Source organism: Prionailurus viverrinus, chromosome C1 (genome assembly GCF_022837055.1).
Source record: "Prionailurus viverrinus isolate Anna chromosome C1, UM_Priviv_1.0, whole genome shotgun sequence".
In the NCBI taxonomy this organism is placed as follows: Eukaryota; Metazoa; Chordata; class Mammalia; order Carnivora; family Felidae; genus Prionailurus; species Prionailurus viverrinus.
Genome location: NC_062568.1, coordinates 2,443,782 through 2,458,031, shown reverse-complemented (window position 1 = coordinate 2,458,031; position 14,250 = coordinate 2,443,782). Strand labels below are relative to the sequence as shown.

Here is a 14,250-nt window from a genome sequence, read left to right as displayed (position 1 = left end):
AGGGGCAGGAGACCCCCCCACCCCCGCTTGCCCCTTCCCGGCTGGGTCGCTGACATCTGGCTCCCTTGAGCTTCAGTAGCCCCCCTGCTGCTGCTAGTCCCTCCTGTTCCTCTTTGCATGGATGATTGATTCTTCCCCTCTGTGGCCCTTTCCGTTGGTCACAGGGCTGTCCTGGCTAACCCGTTGCTGAACTTGGCCAGCCTGCCCGCTGTGGCTTTAGCAGATGTTTCTGCTCTCTGAGGCTAATATAAGATTTTATAGTCTGGATGGTACCCCCACCCAGCTGCCTTGGGCAATGGCGTATTTACCCAAATGATCGGTTTCTCTCAAGTCTCCCAAGCCCTAGTCCAGAATGCTTAGAAAGTCAGTGTCCTGTCACCATGTCCCTTTTTTTCCATGACAGCTTTTAAACTCTGCCCTGATTCAACGTTAATGCTGGCCCGAAGCATGCTTACGGAGACTTAGAACCCTTTAAGTCCCTTTCCTTCTCCAATGCCTGAAGGGCTGTCGATCTTCATCCAGTTCGTATTTGTTGAGGCCCGGCTGTGTGCCAGGTGGCAGGTGTGTAAAGATGAGGGAGATGCTGGTCCTGCCCTGGGGAAGTCAGAGGAGGTGGGCACGTAACGAGCACTTACAGTACACCGGGCCCCCTGCGGTTACGGAAGTAGTCTGGGAGGTGGGGAGCACTAGGGAGGACAGAGAAGTCGTACCTGCCCGGGCTGGTGGTAGGAGAGGAGCTTCCAAAAGAGCCAAGACGCCTCACGACAAAATTGAGTTTTGAGCAGCGTTTCAAATTTTAAGTCAAAAATTTCGAGGTAGACACGTGGAGAGAGAGGGCATTCCAGGCAGTGGCTCAACGAGGAACAAAGCAGTTTGGAATTTCTGGAGTAGAAATTGCAGGAGCCAAAAGCTGAAGTTACAAAGAGAGGCCTGGAGTGGCAAGCTGAGGAGTGTGGACTTCATCTTGAGGGCAAGTAGGGAAGGGACGTGGTCTCCTTTGTTTCAGGGAGAAAGTCACCTTGGCAACCATGTGGTTGAAGAACAGTGAGGCCAGAGGGAGGAAAATTGTTATCAGGACCAGAGCCCTTTCCCTCAGCTGTGGCCCCTTGAGGCTTTGAGGAACCACCCCAAAGTAGGCGGGGAGTTTTGCTCATAGAATTTTAGGAGAGTTGACCAACATGCTGGTGTCCAGCTGGACTCCAGGAGAACTAGAGCAATAGGTGTCTTCGGCCTGGTGCCAAAATGGACATCCTGAGCAAGAGCCCCTGGCTGCTTCCCCTCCCATCCAAGAATCCGTATCACACAGCAAGGGGTGGGACTGGGTACCCGGGAAGTTGGCTTCCCCATGATGTCTCTGATTTCTCCTCGGAGATAGAGGCCCTCTGCCAGCTTCTCTTTGAGAGCTTTTGGCCTCCGTTGACCCTTGGCCACTGAACACAGAGACGGAGGGTTCAGGCTTTACTGGACACCTCTCCGCCCCGTTGCAGGTGTTTGGGCCCTCCCTCGTTAGCAGGACAAGCAAAAAAATCAGACTGTCAAATTCAATTCATCAGCTATTGGAAAGGTAAAGGCCATGTGTCCTGCTGTAAATGGGTTTGCAGATTATCATTGGGTGGAGTAGAGTAAGGAGATGCAGAAGTATGGAGAATAATAAGGAAACCTTACCCAGAATAATTTCCACTCCAGAACTCTGCTGCCGGTTTAGAAGACTATTCAGGTATAATCCAAGAGAGATGAACGTGGCCACACTTGAACAGTGGAAGACGGAGAGGAGAGAAGACTCATTTGAGAGAGATTTAGACGTAAAACCTACTGATTCTGGGAACTGATTGGTTGTAGCAGGCGGAGGAGAGTAGAGAAATCACAAGATAACACCCAATGGTGTTCTGTGTGTGTGTGTGTGTGTGTGTGTGTGTGTGTGTGTGTGGTTTTGTTGTTGTTTGCTTGCGTGTTTAACTGGTAGCAGGGTGCTGCTGCTCTTAACAGAGATAGGAAACATAGTCATAGCAACAGCATCCCCCTGATGCGTAAGTGGTTGCATGATGCTGTGACAGCCAGCAGTTTCTCACCCTCCGGAGGGACCTTTCTTCTCTTTTCGTCTTGTTCGATGTGTCCTGCACTCACCACCCCTGCCTGGGAGGTTGTCCAGGCGCTGTGTCCAGATGTCACAGAGCCGACGAGCATGCGTAGACCACAGACTCTGGTCCAGGTGGGGCTCCCCTGAAACAGCAGGACTTGTATTCGAGGAAGCAGCTTATTGAGAGCGGCTGCCTGTGTCTCTGGCCCTCCTCCCACGGGGATCCCTGCTGTGCTGTGCGCACCTGACACGTGTGTCACCGGGTCATGGAGCGCATTGCCAGTGCCCCCGGCAGAAATCGGGGCCAGTGCCCCCGATTTATGAGAGGCCACGACGTGCCAAACCACGGATGTGATTGTAATATCTTCTTCATCCCTTCATCCCTTCTCTTCTTTGAAAGAGAAATAACCATCTATTTGCAAAACTGCATGGGCATAATGACTTCTCTCAGAATACCGTCTGAATTCTGCCCCACCATCTGGTGAAAGTTTATTAAAAGGAATGCCCTTTAAAAACTAAAGATAATTATACTACCTGAAAACGTTTTCAAGTTTAGCTTCTTCATGAGCACTTAGGTTCTTTGGCATTTGAATATTAAAATGTTGTCCTCTGTATAAGAAAAAAAGATACGAAGCAGTGTTTCTAACCTGGGCGGCCACTGAGTGTGCCAGTAGTGTCTAGGAGAGGACAGTCAAAACAGTCTGCCTTCTACTTAAAATGCTAGCTGTCTATGAAATTCTTGTGTCAGGTTGTTTAAATAGAAGTCCACCATGGATTTCATAAAATGTTTAACGTGATGCAATAAACAGTAAACACGGAAAGAACAAGTGATTCATTCCCTGGGCAGAAGTCAGTCATTTGCAGACAAGGTGCCCGCTGTGTGTCAGGTACGAGATAGACGGGCACAAGAGCTGGTGCTCATTCCTGAAGATTCCAGGGTGCGGTGGGAAGGAGAGGCATGGAAAGAAGTAACGAGCATGTGTGAAGAGCTGCAGAAGTGTCACAAGAGAGCTGGGAGAGTGGAATAAGTGGCTGCTTAGGACGGCCTCAGATCCTTTTCGAAAGAGCTGCAGGGAGGGGGGACGGGAAGTATACGAAACACCATACATCCTCCCTTGGGGGAATCTGGATATGCCTCTGAGGGATGATGATGAGCCGAATCTTCGAGGATGTGCAAAAGTTGGCCAGATGTAAAACATCCAGAAAGATGTCCCAGAGAGAACAATCTTGGCAAGACCTAGAACGGTGAGCAGGCCTGGCAGGTGAAGGGTGTGCGGTGAGTGGCCCTGCTGAAGGGCAAGGCCTCGCCGGGTGACCGAAGGACCTGGTGGGCCGCGGGATGGCCGGTGAGCGGACTTGTATTGAGCATCTTAAGTATTGTTTTGCCAGTAAGGAAGCCAAGGCTCAGAATTCCACTAGTTTGCCCAAGGTGTACAGGAGGTGGTGGGCCCAGGATTAGACTTCAAGTCTGTGGGGCCTCAAATTCTTTACTCTTTTTTTTTTTTTCAACGTTTATTTATTTTTGGGACAGAGAGAGCCAGAGCATGAACGGGGGAGGGGCAGAGAGAGAGGGAGACACAGAATCGGAAACAGGCTCCAGGCTCCGAGCCATCAGCCCAGAGCCCGACGCGGGGCTCGAACTCACGGACCGCGAGATCATGACCTGGCTGAAGTCGGACGCCTAACCGACTGCGCCACCCAGGCGCCCCAATTCTTTACTCTTTTAACTGCGCTGTGCTCCTGATGAGTATGGACTTTACTCTGCTGTTTACTGATCTTTAGACGTGTGTGTGTGTGTGTGTGTGTGTGTGTGTGTGTGTGTGTGTGTGTGAGTGATAAAGGCCTTTTCTGCAAATAAAACATAACCTTAAACTCTAATATATAAGAACAGATCAGGTTGTATTTCATTAGCTTAAATTTCTTTCATACTTAAATGTGTAAGACTTATGAGATCAACTCAAGAAAGCAGTGGCTTTTTCTTAATAAGCTTTTATTTTAGACTCATTTTAGCCATAACAGAAAAGTTGCGAAGACAGTACAAAGAGGTCCCACTTCCCAGTTCCCCCAGTGTTAACATCTTATATTACCCTAGGATATTTGTCGTAACTAACAAGCTGACACTGGGAAATTACTATTAACTAAACTCCATACTTTATTTGGATTTTACCAGCTTTTCCACCAGTGTCTTCTTTTGGGTTCACTCCAGGATACCACATTGTATTTAATTGTAGTGACTTTTCTTTTGACAAACACAAAGTCAGGAATTGCATTATGTTCGCATGTGCTCAGCTTTGTGATTCAAAATAAGATAGTGCCTTGAACACTTGAAAGAAACACTACTATATGTAAAGAGGTATTAAGCCCTGGGCTACGAGCATGCCAGGCATGCCGGGAGAACAGCCTACTACTGAAATACAATTGGTATAATTATCAGATAATGCAGGGCAGAGAAGAATCCCAGAATTCACACACAACAAATTTGATTTAGTCTATCTTAGCTTGGGCTGTCATAATACATACTATAGGTGGCTCAAACAACAGACATTTATGTTTTCACAGTTCTGGGGAGTAGAAGTCCTAGATGAGGGTCCCAGCCAGTTCGGTTCATAGTGAGGACTCTTCTGGCTTGTAGATGGCTGTGTCCTCACAGGGCCTTTTTTCTGTGTCGCTGCAGGGCAGGGAGAGGAGAGTTACCTCTCTCTAACGGATCAGAGCCCCACCCTGTGACTTCATTTAACCTTAATTACCTCAAGACCCTGCCTCCAGTGCGGGGACATTGAGGGCTAGGGCTTCCCCATAGGAATTTGCGGGGGTGGGGGGACAGTTCCATCCATAGCAGAATCCAAAACCTGAAATGATGGGAAATCTTTACAATCTCGTCCCAAGACAGTGTGGTCTTGAGACTTTCTCCATTTTGCACCTTACGTGTATGCAGGTAAAGATGCATTATCTTGTAAAACACCGGATACCTGAAAGACAATGTTAAATATGTAGATCATATTTTAACACTCATTAAATAAGTTAAAGAAAATGTAGTGTCATCTGAACAGATGGTATAAAAGCAACGGCAAGGAAAAGAAAAACATCAAAAATGATTGTCTTACAAAAAGCTGTTACCAAAAGTTTTCGGGTGGTCATTAGATTTTACACAGGTGTTTAAAAAAAATACCGCATCCTTCAGAATAATGCCAGGTAATGCCATACAATTATTAATTATTTGTTACTGGTGTGGGCCATGAGTTCTAGAATTTACATTTCCATACCAAAGGTTATTTACTGTATTGAAACAGGGTACAGGTACAGTCACTTCACAGAGTAAGAAACCACGGGGAGTGTTGAAAAAGGGCTGCTACTGTGGCTGGTTTAGTTTGGGAGGGGAGTGGATGGTAATCAAGAAAGGTGCGGAAGAAGGAATAGATTAAAGGGAGGAGAGAGCGAGATCCAGGTAGAGATACTGTGTTCATCTTTGGAACTTTAGAGAAAACAAGTAGCATTCTGGGACAGCTGTGAAGTCATCATTTTAAAGTAAGTTGAAGAGAATTTTTCTTTTATTTTATTTATTTATTTTTTTTTTTAATTTTTTTTTTATTTTATTTTTTTCTGAAATTTATTGACAAATTGGTTTCCATACAACACCCAGTGCTCATCCCAAAAGGTGCTCTCCTCAATACCCATCACCCACCCTCTCCTCCCTCCCACCCCCCAAGAGAATTTTTTTTTTTAATTAAAGAAGGTATACCACTGGATCAGTTTATTATGGACTAGAAAGATCAATAAAGGGAAGAAATCATTTGGGCTTAAAGAACTGCAAAATGAGTGATCAGTTGATCCTAGCATTCTCCTAGGAAACCTGTGATACTTTGTTGGAGTATCCCTGCTGATGTTCCGACGTGTGGTCTGGTCAGCTGCGATACTACTTTCAATCACGAAAGCATCGGTTCTGCAATTTTATTTTGGTGAAACCCCGTCATGAGTTTACACTCAGCCCTTGGGTTCTTTTATTGTTCCCAGATTTTTTGGCAAATCATTGATAAACACAACTGTGTATTTTGAAAGTGTGAAACGATTGCCAAGATGAAGTTAAGGAATACATGCACTGCCTCTCACGGTTAGGTCTTGTGTGCGTGGGGTGAGAATGCTTCAGGTTTACTGTCAGCAAACTTCAAGTGTACCGCATCCTGCCATTAACCGTAGTCACCATGCTGTACCTTAAGATCCTCAGAACTTACTCATCGCGTAACCGAAAGTACGTGCCATTTGATCTCTATCTCCCCATTTTTCGCCCCCCAGCCCCCCAGCCACTGCCATGTAAATGATGCCATACGGTATTTGAGATCCTGTCTGGCTTATTTCACTGAGTATAGTGCCCTCCCAGGCTCATTCATGCTGTCACAACTGGCAGGAGTTCCTTCTTTTTTTATGGATAATAATATGCCATAGTTTATGTGCATGTACACATTGTCTTTATCCCTTCATCTGTCAACAGACACTTGGGTTGTTGCCATGTCTTACGGTTGTGAATAATGCTGCCGTGAGCATGAGAACACAGATATCTCTTCAAAGGACTGATTCCATTTCCTTGGGGTATATACCAGGAAGTGGGGTTACTGGATCAAATGGTAACTCTGTTTTTAATGTTTCGAGGGACCTCTATACTGTTTTCCGCTATGGCTCTACCAATTTAGATCCCCCCTCAATAATGTATGAGTGTTCTCTTCTCTCCACATCCTCACCACCCTCTGTTATTTCTTGTCTTTTTGGTAATAGCCATCCTAACAGATGTGAGATAATTTACCAGTCCCACTTACAACAGCATGAAAAACAATAAAATACTTAGGAATGCATTTAACCAGGAGGTAAAAGTTGTGTACACTGAAAACTGTAAGACGTCCATGAAAGAAATTGATAAAGGCACAAATAAGTGTAAAGACAGGCATCCTGTGTTCTTGGATTGGAAGAATTAATATTGTTAAAATGCTCATACTCCCCAAAGTTATCTACAGATTCAGTGTAATCTCTATCAAAATTCCAGTAGCAGTTTTCACAAAAATAGAAAATCTATCCTAAAATTAATACAGGACCACAAAGGACTATGAGTAGCTAAAGCTATCTTGAGGCAGAAAACAAAACCACAGGCATCACACTTCTCATTTCAAACTATGTTACGAAGCTACAATAATCAAAACAGCAGGGTACTAGTATAAAAACAGACACATGGATCAGTAGAACAGAATAGACAGCTTGGAAATAAACCCATGTACATGTGGCCAACTAGTCTTTGACAAAGGTGCCAAGAACATACAAGGGGGGAAAGACCGTCTCTTCAATACATGGTGCTGAGAAAACTGACAGCCACATGCAAAGAATGACACTGGACACCCATCTTACACTGCACACAAAAACTAACTTGAATTAGGAGCGCCTGGGGGCTCTCAGTTAAGCATCCCAACTCCCAGTTTCAACTCGGGTCATGATCTCACGGTTCGTGAATTTGAGCCCCACATCAGACTCTGCGCTGACAGCGTGAAGTCTGCTTGGGATTCCCTGTCTCGCCCTCTCTCTGCCCCTCCCCTGCTCATGTGTGCATGCTCATATTCATTCATTCTCTGTCTCTCCCTCTCTCCCTCTCTCATAAATAAATAAATAAACTAAAAAAACAACAACAACTTGAATTAAAGACTTAAGTGTAGGACCTTGGGTTCTTAAGTATAGAGTTCAACTGGAAGATTATATCCAAAAAGTCCAACTCATTCTTGACTCTAGAGTTTCAGTTTTAGCGTATAGTAAAATGTGATTATTTTTCATTGCTGTAATATCGTTTTTCCCCATTACCAATTCTTCTCACCTTTCCAGTTCACATTCGCATTTCTCTGGAGGCTCTTCGCAAATGTGCCAGGTGGCATGGTCTTTCTGTGGCCTTCAGGGGACAGTGCTGCCTCCATCTTCAGTTTGCTCTGGAAGCTCAAGCTCTTCATCAAAACTCTGTCCTCTAGGGGCACCTGGGTGGCTCAGTCAGGTTGAGCGACCGACTTCAGTTCAGGTCATGATCTCACGGTTGGTGGGTTCAAGCCCCGCGTCGGGCTCTGTGCTGACAGCTCAGAGCCTGGAACCTGCTTCCCATTCTGTGTCTCCCTCTCTCTCTGCCCTTCCCTCCCTCTCTCTCTTTCTCTCTCTCTCTCTCTCTCTCTCTCTCTCTCTCTCTCTCTCTCTCTCAAATATAAATAAACGTTAAAAATTTAAAAACAACAACAACTCTGTCCTCTGGGTGGCTCCCAAGTCTGGTCAACTCCTGCAGATGAGAGAGCAATGTGCTCATGGGCCTGTTCTTTGCTTGCAGGTTGTCCCCATGCTTCCCAGGCTGCTGTGTGAGGAGCTGTGCAGCCTCCACCCCATGACAGACAAGCTGACCTTCTCTGTGATCTGGACACTCACCCCGGAGGGCAAGGTAACAGCTTACACGCGTGAGCAGTTCATTCAGTGAGTCCCTGTTAATCGCCCACTTTGTGCCTGGTGCCGAGCTGGAGGCCCACGGTGATAGAAGGGCCCTGTACGGGCGGTCGCCATGGAGAACAGAGGAGAGCCCCCTGCCTCTGAAGAGCTGTCAGTCCATTTAGAAGGCCAGACTGACCGTGAGCAATTGGAAATAGGTTGTTTCTTTCTTATCTTTTCTCAAACGGAAGAAGGAATTGTGTAAACAAAGTCACTGGGGAGGCCTAGTGCAGGAGCTGAGATGTAAAGCCGAATGTGGACCGGCAGGGGCAGAAGGGGCAGAAGGAGCTACAGTTAGGAGAACGGGCCCTGTTTGAAGGAGGACACTGCGGGGAAAGGGTTGTGAGCTTGGGGAGGTGGCACGGAGTCAACCTGTGGGGACCCTCAAATGGCAGTCGCAAATGAATTCTGGGTTGTTAGGGTTCCTCTGAAGGGTCATGAGAAAGGTGACATTTTGGAAAGATTAGTGCCACATCTTTGTGCAGGTGACCTGCTAGTTGGAAGATGAATTAAATTGGCACAGAGCAATGCCATAATCAGGGCCCAAGGTGATGAAACTACAGACCACGCACAGAAAGGAGAAGAACGTCAGCAGGCACTCCCTAAAGGTGGGGGATAAATGAGACAGCTAAACGGAAGATAACTCTAGGAAAAACTAGTCTTCTCCCCACAGACAGAAGCAACCCTAAACATCCAAAAATAAGGTAATGATTAAGTAACATACAGCACCGATTCAGTGGGATGTTATGTAGTTACTAGAGCTGTTGCAGGGACCATGTAAGAGCATAGGAAATGTTTATGCTGTAATATTCAATGGAAGTAAAAAGAAGATATTTAATTACAAAGAGGCTCCAAATAAAGATGGAGAATCAAATACCCACATTTACTTTCATTCCCTCCCAAAACCTCACTAAAACAACAGCGAAGAGATTTTTTTTTAAAGGCATAAACCCACAAGGACAAAGAGAATGGGAGAGCAGACAACAGCAACAAAATTTTGGAACTGGGAAGCAGATGGATGAGTGGTCACTGACTTAGCAGTCCTGAGAAAGCTGAATCCTGAGCCAACAATCGAGAAGGCCAAGAAACAACTCAATTTTGCATAGCCGAACCCTAAAGAAATTCAGAAATTGATGGCACCAGGTAACTGCACAAAGTGGAAGAGAGGTGGGTGAAGAGGAAACTAACCGTATTGGTTGACAGTTCATTTAGAAAGATTGCCCCTCCCGTAACTTGGAAGAAGAACAGAAATTTATTCTCTGGACAGGATGAAGTTAAGGATGTCTGAACAGGGGGACACCAAACACACTTAATGGTAATGGTCGTTTGGGAGAGGTTGATTGAGTGCTAGCCTCCTAAATGTTAAAAGTCCCAGCTTTCTTTTCCAGCTAAATGCAGAATTCTGGTCACTAAGGCTTATACTCTTGAGTCCGGAGATGAGAAACTTTTCTTGAGGAATCAGAGTGTGAAGAGTTAAGGATCATCGCCTCAGGCACTCCCCAACCAACAGCCCAGCTCCTCTCCCTGTAGGGAATCTTAGAGGCAGCAAGTTCCTTCAACGCGAGCAGAGCTCTTTAGGATTTCACTAAAAATCAGCATTTCAGGATTTCACTTCCACATATGAAGAGACATCCAAGGGGCACCTGGCTGGCTGAGTCAGTGGAGCGTGCGACTCTATATCTTGGGGTCATGTGTTCAAGCTTCACTCTGGGCATACAGCTTACTTAAAAGAGAGAGAGAGACAACTAAAACTAAAGCCACTACCATGAAATAGAAAAACCAAAGCAAACAAACAGAAAAAAGCAACTAGGACAAAACAGACTGTACAGGGAAAAGAAATTATCATTTATATCTCTAGAGAATTTTTAAAAGAAATTATAAGATCTAGATACTTTAAAACAAGAAACAGGAGCAGGGAGAAAGAGCTCATGGAAATTTAAAACATGATAGAAGAAATAAAGGCAACTCAAAATTCTGGTTGGCAGGGGCGCCTGGGTGGCGCAGTCGGTTAAGCGTCCGACTTCAGCCAGGTCACGATCTTGCGGTCCGTGAGTTCGAGCCCCGCGTCAGGCTCTGGGCTGATGGCTCGGAGCCTGGAGCCTGTTTCCGATTCTGTGTCTCCCTCTCTCTCTGCCCCTCCCCCGTTCATGCTCTGTCTCTCTCTGTCCCAAAAATAAATTTAAAAAACATTGGAAAAAAATATATACATATATAAAAAAAAAAAAAAAAAAAAGAAGGTAGCAGAGTGTGTGGAACAGGGCCCTGGACTAGCACTCAGAAAAACTGGCTTCTTTTTAAAAAAAAAAAAAAAAAAAAAAAAAAAAAAAAAAAATTCTGGTTGGCAGATAGAGTTGAGGAGTTGTCCCAGAAAGAGATAGAACAAATAAGAAAATTAGAGGACTAGTCCAGGATATCCAGTATTTTTTCAATGAATATTCCAGAAATTGAGAACAATCAAAAAAGGGAGAAGAAATGATCAACAAAATAACTCAATAAAGTGCCCCTTTCCTGCAGGATTTGACTTTACAGATTGGAAGAACCCAGTGCCCAGCACCATGGTGGATACAGATCATCTCCAGACCATATCATCATAAAATCTCAGAACACCAGGGACAAAGGAAAGATCCTGTTGGCTTCTAAGAAGGAAAAAAAAAAGTCACATACAGTCGTTCAGAACTCAGAATAACAAGACTATTCTGTTATAACCCTAGAAGCTAGATGGCAATGAAACAACACTTTCTAAACCTGAAAGACTATGATTTTAATGCTAAAATTCTGTACCCAGCGAAGCTATCAATAAAATGTGTGAATCGGAAAGGACATTTTCAGGGCACTTGGGTGGCTTAGTCAGTTGAGAGTCCAACCTTGACTTAGGTCATGATCTCACCTTTCATGAGTTCGAGCCCCACTTTGAACTCTCTGCTGCCAGCGTAGAGCCCGCTTCATTCAGATCCTCTGTCTCCCTCTCACTGCCCCTCCCCCGCTCAGGCTCAAGTGCGCATTTTCTCTCTCTGTCTCTCTCTCTTTCAAAAATAAATAAGCATTAAAAAATTTTAAAAAGGAAAGGAAAGGACATTTTCAGATATGCAAGGCCTCAAAAAAATGTACCTTTCATATATCCTTTCTCAGGAAGCTACCAGAAGATGTGCTTCACCAGAATGAAAGAGTAAATCAGGAAGGAGGAAGACCTAGGATTCAGGGAGCAAATAAACCAACCCAGGAAAGCAGTGAAAGAATCACCTAGATCACAGGTTGGGGAACTTTTTCTGTCAAGGACAGGATAGTACTTTTTTTTTTTTTCTTTTCAGTTTTTAGGCCACTCGGTCTCTGTCACAACCACTCAACTCTACCTTTGTGCCATTGTAGCACAAAAGTAGACAATATGTAAGTGAAAGAGCGTGGCTATATTCCAGGAAAACTCTACTTAAAAAAAGATGACAGGCTGGATTTGACCTACAGTCGTAATTTTCTGTAGATGATGGTGAAGAAGGTCCCTAGGGCAACAACTCTACAAGAGTATAGAAGATAGCCAGACAGACTGTAGCAGCCCAGAAGGCTCGAAGAGAGATGTCTTCAAGAAAATGAAATAGTTAAAACATCTATATATCTGAATTTTTTGAGAGATGATTTAGACCAGCACTTATAGAATTTTTTGGTCTGAGGACTTGTTACACTAAAAAAATCTTCAATGACCTCAAAATGTTTATGTTCATGTGGATTACCTATTAAAAATTAGAACTGCTAGAAATTTTAAATATTTATTTAAAGTAATAATAAGCCATGAAAAGTAACTATGTCTTCTAAAAATTAGGAGAGTTTTATATTTTCCTAAATCTTTTTCACAACTGTATTAAGGAAGACATTAAACCAGCTTCTCATATATGTGTCTATATTCAATCTGTTAGGGTAAGTTATTTTGGTTGAATTATGTAAGTGAAGAAAATCCAGCTTCAAACAGATATGTAGTTGGAAAATAAAGGTGTGTTTATTTATTTATGTATATTATTTTTGAGAGAGAGAACACACCCAGGAAAGGGGCAGAGAGAGAGGGAGAGAGAATCCTAAGCGGGTTCCACACCCAGCTCAGAGGCTCAATCTTACAAACCTCGAGATCATGACCTGAACTGAAGAGTTGGACGCTTAACTGACTGAGCCACTCAGGTGCCCCAAAAGGTGTATTTTAATAGTTTTTTCAGGTAATTATGGATATTCGTCTCTGCATTACACCAGAATTTGACAGTTTCTTAAAAATTAGTTCCATTCTAGAATCTGAAACTGTATCTGCTAAGGACTAAATTCTGTACCACTGAAACCCATATGTTGACGCTCCAGTGCCCTAGTGTGTGTCTGGAGGTAGAGCCTGTAAGGAGATAATTTAGGTTACATGAGGTCATTAAGGGTGGAGCCCTGATCTGATAGAATTAATGTGTTTGTAAGAAGCGAGACCAGAGAGCTCGCTTTCTCCCTGCCATGTGAGGACACAGTGAGAAGGTGGTCATCCTCAAGCCAGGAAGAGAGCCTCTCTCACCATGAACCAAATAGGCTGGCACCTTGATCTTGTCCTTCCCAAACTCTAGAACTGTGAGAAAGCAATTATCAACAACACCCAGACTGGGGTATGTTGTTATGGCAGCCCTAGTAGACTGATACAATAGATACAATAATATCACTTCAACTTTTTTTTACTAGATTACATTAAAATCTGTCTTATATTTTATTTTTTTTAATGTTTTATTTTTGAGAGGGCGGGGAGGGGCAGAGAGACAGAGACAGAGGATCCAAAGCAGGCTCCACTGTGATAGCAGAGAGCTCGACGCGGGACTCAAACCCACAAACCAGGAGATCAGGATCTGAGCCAAAGTTGGACACTTAACCGACTTAGCCACTGAGGCACCCCAGTCTTATACTCTAAATGGACCTTTTACCTAAGCAGTGATTTTTTTTTTATCATGCATTCAGAAAGTTTAGATCATATTGGCTCCTTATGCTGATCTTCTACATGTGAACATATTTCCTTTTATGATATCAAAAAATCACATTGGTTAATATCACTGCTGATATTAGACAAGTCTTTAAGTATTAGGAAACATGTACCATGTGTCGGATACAAGGTTTCCAAAATTCTCAGTTTTGTGAAAGCTCAAATTTTATCATAGGCGATAAATAATATCAGTTGTTTTTCTTGAAGCCCCAAATAACCATAGTTTGAGTATTATTTGTTCCTTCGAGTAAAAATGGCGTTTCGTAAAAAAAGCCAGCGGTTTAGCTTACAGCTCAATTACATAACTGCTTTTCCTCCAGACAACCGGCATACTTCATTCAGCATGCAGCTTTCTGTGAAGAAAACAAGGACTCCAGGATTGAGCCGTAAGAAGACTAATAACTGTTACTGCGTCATCAAGAACATTCTTACCCACGTCATCAAAAACATTCAAACATTCTTAAGCCAGCTAGACTTTCTGTTCCTGGGACTGAGGTGGTCAAGAGTATCCCGGCACTGGATACATTTGTTGCCGTTGCCTTATTCATGCCAAGGCAGCGGCAGCGGCGGCAGCAGCAGCAATTTCCACCGTCAGTGCTTTTGTTCCCAGTGTAAATGTCAACACAAGGAAAAAGTCAAATAATGCCTTAGGATTTATTGTTATGAAAATAGCACTGACCTCCTGGGTCCCTGCAAGGGTCTC

The 14,250-nt window shown here is 44.1% G+C and overlaps 1 protein-coding gene across 9 annotated transcripts in view; it reads left to right on the top strand.

Moving 5' to 3' along the window:
* DIS3L2 (DIS3 like 3'-5' exoribonuclease 2) overlaps positions 1-14,250 on the top strand; it is a 350,479-nt gene that overhangs the window by 244,318 nt on the left and 91,911 nt on the right. For all 9 annotated transcript variants that reach the window (XR_007154750.1, XM_047870804.1, XM_047870806.1 and 6 more), the window contains one exon: positions 8,415-8,522. Coding sequence is in view for 8 of the 9 variants with exons in the window: in XM_047870804.1 (XP_047726760.1) it covers positions 8,415-8,522 (108 nt within the window). In the remaining variant the exon portion in view is untranslated. The remainder of the gene's footprint in view (positions 1-8,414; positions 8,523-14,250) is intronic.